The sequence below is a fragment of the Ascaphus truei genome, chromosome 5 (genome assembly GCF_040206685.1).
Source record: "Ascaphus truei isolate aAscTru1 chromosome 5, aAscTru1.hap1, whole genome shotgun sequence".
NCBI lineage: Eukaryota > Metazoa > Chordata > Amphibia > Anura > Ascaphidae > Ascaphus > Ascaphus truei.
The window spans coordinates 285383645-285395462 of record NC_134487.1 but is presented as its reverse complement, the minus strand read 5'-3'; the positions used below and the strand labels follow the sequence as shown (position 1 = coordinate 285395462).

The 11818-nt window shown below is 47.1% G+C and overlaps 1 protein-coding gene across 23 annotated transcripts in view; it reads left to right on the top strand.

Annotated features, from left to right (window-relative positions):
• The window catches only part of MICAL3 (microtubule associated monooxygenase, calponin and LIM domain containing 3), a 182579-nt gene that overhangs the window by 140681 nt on the left and 30080 nt on the right, over positions 1 to 11818 (top strand). For 18 of the 23 annotated variants that reach the window (XM_075602430.1, XM_075602434.1, XM_075602432.1 and 15 more), the window contains 5 exons: positions 1744 to 3523; positions 3913 to 4007; positions 4612 to 4665; positions 9898 to 9948; positions 11688 to 11795. In XM_075602430.1, the coding sequence (XP_075458545.1) occupies positions 1744 to 3523; positions 3913 to 4007; positions 4612 to 4665; positions 9898 to 9948; positions 11688 to 11795 (2088 nt within the window). The remainder of the gene's footprint in view (positions 1 to 1743; positions 3524 to 3912; positions 4008 to 4611; positions 4666 to 9897; positions 9949 to 11687; positions 11796 to 11818) is intronic. The other 5 variants (XM_075602439.1, XM_075602442.1, XM_075602433.1 and 2 more) reach the window with 2 other exon arrangements.

Genomic DNA, 11818 nt, shown 5'->3' with positions numbered 1-11818 from the left:
CGGGGTATGCCTGTACTTCAGATGGAGGTGCTATGGTCCTGCATCAATACCGCTAGATGCATACAACTGTGCAAAAAAACAACTGAATCAGCACTCTAAAAGTACGTCACAGAAAATGAAGGACTTACGTTTTGCTTATGGTGTCACCAAGTTTCTTTAATGTATCAAAAAAAGCAGCAATACAGAAACAATCAGCACACACATGGAGAGGAGAAGTTAGCAGTCACGCACTGTTATATGTGCACAATAGAGCAACGTTTCAAGGCCTCCTGGCCCCTTCGCAGGCTGCTGTATTGTGCTCATATAACAGTGCGTGTCTGCTAACTTTTCCTCTCCCTGTGTGTGCTGATTTTTTCTGTATTGCTGCTTTTTTTGATACATTAAGGAAGAAACTTTGTGAGTTCAAAAGGAAAGCAGAAGTCCTTAATTTTCTGTGATTTACTATTTGAGTGCTGATCCAGTCTGTTTTGAAGGATAGATTGTGCATTTTGCTCTTGGATTGAAATCTGGTTGAAGGATAGACAGCAGAGTTGTCATAAATGGAAGCTTTTTTAGGTTGGGCAAAAATTGTGAGTGGAGTACCTCGGGGATCGGTACTGGGACCCCCGCTTTGTAACTTGTTTATTAATGACCTTGAGGTTGACATAGAGCACAAAGTCTCGAAATGTGCAAGGTAGGAGGATGATAGCAGGATGTCATTTCTCTCCAGATGGACTTGGAGAGACTAGAAACGTGAGCAGGTAAATGAGGTTTAATACAGATAAATGTAAGGTCATGCTTTTGGGAAACAAGAATATACGGGCGACATACAACATTAAATGGGGGAAAATGAGGAGAATCCTTGATGGAGAAGGATTTAGGAGTGCTTGTAGACAGCAGGCTTAGCAATAGTGCCCAAATTCATGCAGTAGCTGCAAAGGCAAACAAGATCTTATCTTGCATCAAACGGGCAATGGATGGAAGGGAAGTAAACATAATTATGCCCCTTTACAAAGCATTAGTAAGACCACACTTTGAGTATGGAGTACAATTTTGGGCGCCACTACTTAGAAAAGACATTATGGAACTAGAGAGAGTGCAGAGAAGAGCCACCAAATTAATAAAGGGGATGGACAATCTGACTTATGAGGAGAGGCTAGCTAAATTACATTTGTTTGCATTAGAAAAGAGGTGTCTAAGAGGGGATATGAAAACTATATACAAATATATTTTGGGACAATATAAGGGGATTTAGAAAGAGGCATTCATCAAGGGCAGTACAAATGACACAGAGTCATCCCTTAAGATTGGAGGAAAGGAGATTTCACCATCAACAAAGGAAAGGGTTCTTTACAGTAAGGGCAGTTACAATGTGGAATTCATTAACCATGGAGACTGTGAGGGCAGATACAATCGATATCTTCAAAAAAAGGTTGGCACATCTTTTTAGAAAGGAAAGGTATACAGGGATATACCAAATAAGTATACATGGGAAGGATTTTGATCCAGGGAGTAATCTGATTATTTGGAGTCAGGAATTAATTTTTTCCCTTATGAGACATCATTAGATTATTTTTCCCTGGGGGTGTTTTTGTTTGCCTTTCTCTGGATCAAAATACTGTAAATACAAAAATACGATAAAGTGTCTGTCGTCTACATTTTGCATCGGTTGAACTTGATGGACATATGTCTTTTTGCAACCTCATGTACCACGTAACTTTAAAGAAAAATGTTGACCAGCTCTGATCTCTCTTCTTTGTCCAGGTTCATGTAACTTCTCCCCAAGGAGTAAAGTCTCCTGGGGGCCGATTCTTTGAAGATCCCTTTCCTCCTCGGGACAGAAGTCAAGTGACCTCCCCTGTCGAACCAAAATCCCTGACACCCCTCTCACCCGTCCGCTCCCAGCCGAGTCCGTCACAGGAACCTGTTGTCCCCTCAAGCCCCATAAAATCCCCCTCGCTCACGCCCCTTTCGCGTCCCGCCAGTTCCCCAGTGGCCCCTATCTGCTCCCAGCCTTTGCCATCCACGGAGGTGACCATCGCTGCCCCTGCCAGGTCCCCTGTGTGTCTGCAGCCGTCACCAGTCATTACCTCCACCCCGCTGGTGAAACTGCCCCTCACGAGCCGTGTGGGGGGCACCGAAAAAATCACCAGCCCCAACGCAGAAGAGGCCCTGAAGCGCATTGACCTGATTGAAGAGTTCTGGATGAAGAGCGCCGAGATTCGCCGCAGCCTTGGGCTGACCCCTGTGGACAGATGCCGGACTCCTGAAGTCAGCTTCACCGCTCTAGAGGCGACAGCCCCTCGATCCCAAGCAGTTAAGCCCTCCCCCGAGGAGAAGAAGTCTCCGCTCTCAAGGACCCAGCCAGCCCTCAGGAGAGCAAATCCTCCTAGGCTGGACATCGAGCTGCTCTCCCCCCTGACCCCTATATCCCCGTCCGAGAGAGAGCTGAAGAGCTCAGAAGGAGAGAGGAGGGACCTGTCCACCAGCTCTGGCCTGGGCTTGAACGGCAGCAACTCCAACACCCGCACCGCTGCGAGCGAGAGCTTTAACACCTCGGACTCTGCCATGCTGACTCCTCCATCCAGCCCACCTCCGCCCCCGCCGCAGGGGGAGGAGCCAGCCACACTGCGGCGAAAGTCGCATGGTGCCTGTTGGCAAAACGGGCCAGAATCTGTGTCCCAGCCCACCCAGACACAGGTCAAACCCCCAAAAGTCCCGCAGCCTGCGCCACGGGAGAATGAAGCACGCAAGTCTTTCGTGGAGAGCGTGGACGAGATTCCCTTTGCAGATGACGTGGAGGACACCTATGACGACAGAACGGAGAACTCCAGTATCCAGGAGAGGTTCTTCACCCCGCCGACCAGCTGGTCAAAACCCCAGCGTCTGCCGCTGACCAAAGAAAACGGGGAACTCCCATCATCTCTGGAGAGGGGGTCCCACAGGAAGAGACTCCTACCGCAGGTGACCCCAGAGGCCAAGGAGCGAGCAGAGGAGAGGATAAGGGCACGGGAAAAGTCGGTGAAGAGCCAGGTGCTGCGGGACGCTATGGCTCAGCAGCTGAGCAAGATGAGGCAGCTGGAAATTGCAGCGGCCGCAAGGTCATCCAAAGTGCCCATGGTTCCCTCTGCCACTCTAGCCAAAGAGCTCCCAGCAGAGCCCGCAAGCGCCAGGGCGGAATCCGAGGCGCCCACTCTGAAACTCGAGGCCACTTATGAGCGTTTCCAGTCGCCCTCTCCCGCAGACGGCTCGGTCACCTCCTCGGAGGGGTCGGGAGGCAAGAGCAAGAAGAGGCCGTCTCTATTCTCCCCTAGGAAGAAGGAGAAGAAGCCAAAGGGGGAGGCTGGCCGATCATCTGATAAACAGGCGCCGGAGGAGGGCACCAAGCCCAAGTCACTTTGGAAGTCTGTCTTCTCTGGGTATAAGAAGGAGAAGAAGAAGAAGAAGAAGCTGGTGGAGGAGAAGTCTTCTCCCAGCACCCCTTCTAGCAGCACTACTGTGGACTCTGGGAAAGCCAAGGTGGAACCCATGATTAAAGCAGCAGGTAAGGCAGTGTCTCCCAACCTGGGGATTGGCCATCCTAATGGGAAACTTAAAAGGTGGGGCGGGGTGCTCAGATTCAGAAATAAGGGTGAGGTCAGAGTGACATCAACTCAATGAAAAAATGTAGAGATATATATATTAATAATAAATAATGTACATTCTTAAGGCTTTTGTAGGTAACACACTCACGTCTTAGTCGTCTTCTCTAAACAGGGTCCCAAAGACAAAGCAGTTGCTTTTTTGCGGGGGGAGGAGAGAGAATTCAGATCTGCTGAACAACACATTTAGAGTACATGTGGCAGTGAGAGATGCTGGTACACGTGTGTTCATCTTGACCACTTCAGCATTGCCATACAGTAGGTTTCACCGTCCTCGTCTCCTGTCCCCCAGACCTCCAGCTCCGGCGTCACCTGAGCTTTTCGGAAGACTCCGACCTGTCCAGCGATGACGTCCTAGAGAGAGCGTCCGAGAAATCCAAGCGCGAGGTGAGCAGGGGTTTCCCGGGGTTCCGTGACCTCACGTGTAACAGGCATTCTGGGATAATGGAACATTCCAAGGAAAGCATTGACAGGTGATAGGGGGATTCAGATTGAATGTATCCGCTACAATGCAGGATGCCCTGTGTGTGCGAGTCTGGCGGAACGTAGCCTCCGGGGTTAAATAAAAGTGCAACTCACACACACATAGGTTTGAGGGCAAAACCCAGAAATTGGAGCACTTACAAAAAAATTCATTTAGTATTGCAGCCATTATTTACACTCCCGCAGCCTACAGTATAACTCTCTGTGCTGATAGAAAAAGAGAAAGGAAAGACTCACTGTAGAAATCACAAAGGGGCTTATAAAAAAAGCTGTCAGTATTAAATTCGCTTTATTTTCACAGAAATGCACTCTTAACCTCTTTGCTGCCAACGTGTCATGGCAGCAATGGGGTTATAAAACCACCCTGAGCAGCCTGTTTGTAAAATGTCGCACGGTAGCAGATTTGATAACTGTGGTTGGATACCTCCTGCCATGTTTTGTTCTCTCCCACAATGTATGTGTATGTATGTATATATTTATTTATTTCTTCACGCCCCCGCCCTCTCAGCTGATATATGATGCCTTCCACCTGGGCAGCGAATTTCAGACGTGGAAAGACGAGGTAGCCTGGTTGTGATCAGGAATACAGCTGGGTCGTACCGCAAACGCGCGGTGCAGTGTGAAAACCATGATCTGGCCGCACACAAAAAAACGTGCTGCATTGTATGATAGTGCGGAGTATCTTGGAACCCCCCATGTGCAGTCTGTGGGCAGGAGGACAATGGAGCTATTGCAAAAAGTGGAAGTTTCTCTCTGCTTATATTTGCTACTTTGTTTTATTTTCCGTGGGATGAGATACTCACTACTTCATTGTATCCAGTTCTGGAAATTGTGACGTTCTTAGTTATATATACTATATAATGGTATATACCTCATATATACACATATAGACGAAGTTAATACAGCACAGATCGTCCTCTAATATAGGTGTGCTCAACTCCAGACCTCGAGCCTCCCCCCCCTCCCCGGTCAGGTTTTCATGATATCCAAGCTTCAGCACAGGTCAGTGGCGTAGCTGGACATTCGCGGGCCCCCGGGCAAAACATTTTTCAGGGCGCCATTAATATTCATTCTGACTGCAATTTTTTTTTATCCCTCTACCTGATCCTCTATATCATCATCTCTCCCCATCCATCCCCATCATCTCTCCCCCTCCTCCTCCTACTCATCATCTCTACCCCTCAACTCTCCCCCATCCTCTCTCTCCTCCCTCCCCCCCATCCTCTCTCTCCTCCCTCCCCCCCATCCTCTCCTCCATCCCCCCCATCCTCCCTCCCCCCCATCCTCTCTCTCCTCCCTCCCCCCCATCCTCTCCCTCCCCCCCATCCTCTCTCTCCTCCCTCCCCCCCATCCTCTCCTCTTTCATCCCCAACCTCTCTCTCCTCCCTCTCCCCTAGAGAGACAGATGGGCCGCCGACGGGGTGAGAGCGGGCCCCCCAAAAGCGCAGGCCCCCGGCTATAGCTACGCCCCTGGCACAGTTGGACTGAGCCTCTGATTGAGCCACCTGTTCTGAATCAGGGACAAACTGAGCCACCTGTGCTGAAGCTGGAATATCATGAAAACCTGACCTGTTTGTGGGGAGGGGCGATGCTTGTGGTCTGGAGTTGAGCACCCTTGCGCTAATAAAAACTCACACATCCAGTTCCAGATAAACAAAGAGAAGTCTGCACAGTGATACCAAGCGTGTGATGTCATTCTGCGTTTCCGCTACTCCCAGCTGTGTCCGTTTATCTGAACCTTTCAGTCCAGCAGAGACGACCTTTGGCCCTGAATCCTTAGACAGTTATGTAGTGTCCTTAAAAGGGCCGTCCCACTTCAAGGTACAATCCCACGTAGCCAGTTCCCCTCCCTCCCCCCCCCCCCAAAAAAAAATCAACCTTTTGTAATATAAAATAAAAAAGTAACAAAATGATTGTTTTCCATAGGCAAATGTAACTGAACTAAAAGCAAAGATTTGACTTGAAAATGAATGACAAATGTCACATTTTAGACACTGAATAGGGAAAAGGGGGGTTGGGGGGTTGTCAATCAAGTGCTTTCTTCACCCTTATCCCACCCTTTCCTTAATCAATAAAACCAATACAGATAAGAGGGGGCAGGGGCATTGCTTATGCAAGCTCTTGTTGAACACATACATTGATATCAGATAATGGGAGCATCCAGAGGAAATCGAAACCCCTCCCAAGGGTCAGATTTTGGTAACCTCGATGTGAGCCCTTATACATGTCACTGTCATTCGGGCACTTTGGTCCTAACAGGGAGTGCCCCCTTTAATTAGCCTAAATCGAGGATGGGCCACTTCAGTCCTCAAGGGCCACCGACAAGTCAGTTATTCGGGATATCCCTGCTTCGGCACAGTCGTTGACTGAACCACTTGTGCTGAAGCAGGGATCGCCTTAAAACCTGACCTGTCGTGGCCCTTGAGGACTGGAGTTGGCTCATCCCTAAATAGTTGTAGTATGCTGGTGTTCTGTCACAGCAACATCGGCATTGCCGCTATATTGCCTTGTCAACCTGAGTCCACTACAAAGGCTGCATGTCCTACACTCCCTGCTGTGTGTAGTTTGGCTGTTGGAGCCTCAGGTTGAAAAGCTGTTAAACCTGCCTAGCAACAGTGTCGCGTGGCTGAGTGCTCTGACTTTATTGTGCACTAAGAAGTGGGACTGCTCCTTTACACGGATCAATTATTTGTGCTCCTTTTACCCCTCGTGTGTGAACCTGACCCTCCACGTGTAGACTGCTGTTATATACATACATAAACCCTCTGTCCCTCTCCTTCATAGATCGGTCTGTTAGATTAGTGAGAGTTTGTGTGTATATAAAAATAATAATAATAACTTTATTTCATATAGCACGTTTCTCCCAACGGGACTCAAAGTGCGCCACAATTACAGTATAGCGCGGGACGCAGCACATAGGATTGTTACATACACAGTCCCTGCCCAGGTGGCGTTGGTGCCTGAGGCACAGGGAGATAAAGTGACTTGCCCAAGGTCACAAGGAGATAAAGTGACTTGCCCAAGGTCACAAGGAGATAAAGTGACTTGCCCAAGGTCACAAGGTGATAAAGTGACTTGCCCAAGGTCACAAGGTGATAAAGTGACTTGCCCAAGGTCACAAGGAGATAAAGTGACTTGCCCAGGGTCACAAGGTGATAAAGTGACTTGCCCAAGGTCACAAGGTGATAAAGTGACTTGCCCAAGGTCACAAGGATCTGACACCGGGATTTGAACCAGGGATTCAAACTCATTGTTTACAATCAGTGTCTATACTCACTAAGCCACTCCTATATAATATTACACACTTACACGCCAACACCGAAGGACCAAAATCAGCGCGATTATGGCTTGTTCACCATCACACGGTATTTTAATTGGAAACGACTGATTTGTATCATACTCCATTTAAAAGTCAATGAGGCTGCTCGCACTAATACAGGGAGAGTGACTCCAGATCTGACTCCAGATCAGTGAGTTGACATGTCTGACGCCCCTAGTGCTAATTGGCAGGTGTGAACATCTCATTATCCTGCTGCGGAGTGATTACTGTGTGCCGATCATTAGCTATGCGAATCGTTTCATAATCATTCATGCCTTTGCATCATCAGTTCAGTCATTGTTTAATTGTGTTTTCGCCATAAGTGTGATATTAATGATTATTAATAACATTTCACAAGGAGCCTGAGAAATGAGAAGGGAATGATCGTCTCCCGCCACTGTGATGCCTCCCTGCACTGTATCCCCCACCTCAATAGCAGGAAATACAATGTGACATGTGGTGAGGGCCGCTCTGATACATTGTATCATGATGCAACGTTCCATTTAACCCTTTGCTGTCAGCGGGGCCTAAAACGCATTGCGGGGGGGAAATCATTTATTTTGTATTTCCAAACCAGGAATTACCTCTACCCAATTACCTCCTGCAAATACTCACAAATGGCCTGTTTCCTGATATATACAGGATGACTGGGGTTCTCTGATTCAATTCTGCAGCCTCTGGCTCCTTGTGTATTGTGTGTTAGCATTTTAACCTCTTGCTGCCTGAAGTGTGCATACAGGGCTGCTGTGTGATTCGGAGAGCAGATACGTGCATTGCATGTACACAGTTATTGGCAGCAAATAACCGCGCTGACCTGAGGTGTTACCATGAGGTGGACACTTGTAACAGGACAGGTCTCGGCTTATCTTCTGCTAGTAATTATATTTGTGTTGGAACACATAATTCTCCAGAAATCAAGCTATGTGTTTGTATATATGTGTGTACATGTATTTATGTATGCGTGTCAGTGTGTGTGTGTCACATCAGTGTGTAAACTATATTTGAGTGTAATTTATGGAAGATTTACATTTGAATGCTGAACAATAGATCAGGGGTGCACAACTCCAGTCCTCAAGCCCCAAGGGTATCCCAGCTTCAGCACAGGTGGCTCAATCAGACTCTGATTGAGCCACCTTTGCTGAAGCAGGGATATCCTGAAAACCTGACCGGTTCAGGGGGTTTGAGGATTGGAGTTGAGCGCCCGTCTTAGATGAAACACGGCTTATACCGAGTCTCTTGGTAATGTGGGGGATATCCGTGGAAGGTTTTTTTGCTGCTTGTGGTGATGTGATCCTCTCTACCACACAGGGTTCAAATATAAACCTGCAACAACCAAAAAATAGCGCCAAGAGGTTTAATAATTACAGGCAGGATTGAAGATTTAAAAAGTTTACACTCACATCCCGTTCTGTTTATAATAAGCCTTTTTTTGTAAAGAAAGGACCATAGCTGGGGAGTCCGCAATCCGTCTTGTCTTTCTCCGCCTCGGTGTTTGTCCCGGGGGGGCTTCCGCCTCTCGGTATCACCGGCGAGAGCTGGTTAGTATCGCCAGGTTAGGTACGGGCCGTCACCACTCTCGCCCAGTTCCATAAATAGTCCACATAGGGGGGCGAGCACAAAAGTTCTCTGTAGAGTCAAATTTCCTTGTTTAATGATGTTAATATAATAATTTGTAAAAAGAAATAAATCAGCGCGCAAAACAGAAAGTACAAACCATATTGGCCATGCGGTCAGTCTTCATAGATGCTGATTCCACAGGTAGGTTAGTAAAGTCAGTGTCCGTTAAACATCAGTCTTAGTGGCCTTGCAGCTTCTTACTAAGGAATCCTCCACATTCACCTTAGCTCATTTCATCTAATAAAGAGAAGAGCAAACGCAAAGACCCAACATAGTGACGTCTGTAACAAAAAGTACTTGCGGTTGAGAGGGAAATAAAAGGCGCTCCCCGAGGTGCATGAATTGGAAGCGGATCTGTGGCTGGCGTGATCGGACGGGTTTCCACAGATCTGCTTTCGTGTCATGCACCCCAGGGAGCGCATCTTATTTCTCTTAACCGCAAGTACTTTTTATTACAGACGTCACTATGTTGGGTCTTTGTGTTTGCACTTGTCTTTATTAGATGAAATTAGTTAATGTGGAAGTGGAGGATTCCTTAGTAAGAAGGTGTCTGTGTGTCTGTGTGTCTGTGTGTCTGTGTGTTTGTGTGTGTGTGTGTGTGTGTGTGTGTGTGTGTGTGTGTGTGTGTGTGTGTGTGTGTCTCTCTCTGTGTCTCTGTGTGTGTGTCTGTGTGTTTGTTTGTGTGTCCCTTTTTCCAAAAAGCCAGCCTGATTTCCCACAGTCCCTTGCAGCGCACTCCAGCAGCAAAGAAATTAATTTCATGCCATTAATGATTCATGTACGTTTTTGTTTTATTTGATTTAATTTGCTTTTAACCGGTTTATTTTGCTCCGTTTCCCCCCCGCTGTGTTGTATTAGTCGGTGTTTGTCCCCCACGCCTTGGCATTCAGGAGGTCATACTCATCAAAGGTAGTAACATCATTACATATCCCTCCCCACTACTTTTAACCGCTTGTCCGCCAGCCTCAGCTCCCTAACACCGTCTCTGCCAGGGGCCCTGCAACGCATCCCCGGCCCAGGGAAGGTGTTAATGCCTGCATTTTTATTATATATATATATATATATATATATATATATATATATATATATATATATATATAGTGACAAAAACCCTCCACAGCAAAGCATATAGCAAATAGAAATATTACTGTATGCTCATTTGCATGTCTTAGACAGGTCTGCAACCCCGCCTTTCACCATTATCACCCAGCACACAGCACTTCCACTGCAGCAAGGGATTCTGGGAAATGACATGCAAATGAGCACACAGTGCCACCTTTTGCTTCAAAACCATTCAACATGGTTTATAGATATATGAAACGGGTGAATCAATGATTAACCCACCAGGCGCTCAGATGGTTTATAGATATATAGATATATATACAGATATATATATACAGATATACAGATAGATATAATGCTATATGGTGGAGGTTTCTTGTCGCCTTTTTCACCCACCATAACTTAAAATGTGTATGGTATATACATACACACACATATTCCATTAGCACCAGTTTATGACAGATCCACTTTTGATTGATTTAATTTTTTCTACACATCTTTTTGCTGGGGTAGCAGTAACGGCCGCCATCTGCGCCCTTTCCTGGGAGCCAGCACCTAACAGTGACATCATTGGAACGCACCAAAGCTTTCCGGTGACTTGCACGTTAATCATCAGCTCGCCGGACAGGATGCTAGCCACCATTTTTTCCTATACCGAGGAGGGCAAGATGTAATAAAATATAGCCTTTTTATTGAATATTATTATGTTGATGTTACAGAAGGCGACATCATTGCAGAGTCAGGGGTTCTAACCCGTGTGCTGCGCTGGGCCGTTCCGTTGGTGTTTCCATTAATTAGCAGCGACAAGTAGTTTACGTCCCTGAGAGGACAAAGACATTAATCAATCAAATCCATAGTGATCGCTAGATCCGGGAGAATGCACGCCATGTGCGTGGCGGCTTCAATGTCCGGACCGGCCTGCAGCGCTCTGCAAGGCATGCACTAAAATGCAGAGCCGTGGTACTGTACGCAGGCCGCTCCGATAGCACAGGGGTTAGCGCTCTGAATCTAACACCGGCTTTGCACTGCTTTATTCCCATGTGCAAAATCATCCGTGTCTATTCTGATTACACCCACTTGTCTTGTATTCCATCAAACCACTTAGATTGTAAGCTCTGCGGGGAAGAAATACCCTCTTACTTATATTTAGTTTTACTTTAAATGATGCGTGCGTGTGTGCGTGTGTGTATATATATATATATATATATATATATATATATAATATATATATATATAACAAAGACCAGTTAAAATATACACGCACGCACACAAACACACACACACACACAAACACACACACACACGTCCTGTGTATTCCTATTGTAGAACATCTGCACACACATCTCTTTACAATAAATGTGTCCCGTGAAATCCTGAGGCCTCATGCTGAGGGGAGAAGCACCAGATGTGAAGCTGTATATAAGGAATAGGGATCCCCTGCCCTGAAGAGCTTGCAATTAGACTGGGCTGGAGAAGAGGCGCACTTGGTGTGGGGGTGGGGCAGATTGTTGTATACACACGTGAGCGCAGTCTCCTGATTCCGTGAGTGTTTAACGCCCTCACTGCTCCGGGCCCCCTCCCCACAGAAAACCTACACTGACGAGGAGCTGAACGCTAAGCTCACGAGGCGGGTGCAGAAAGCTGCCCGGAGGCAAGCCAAGCAGGAGGAGCTGAAGAGGCTGCACAGAGCTCAGGTAAGAGACCTCAAACCGTCGCT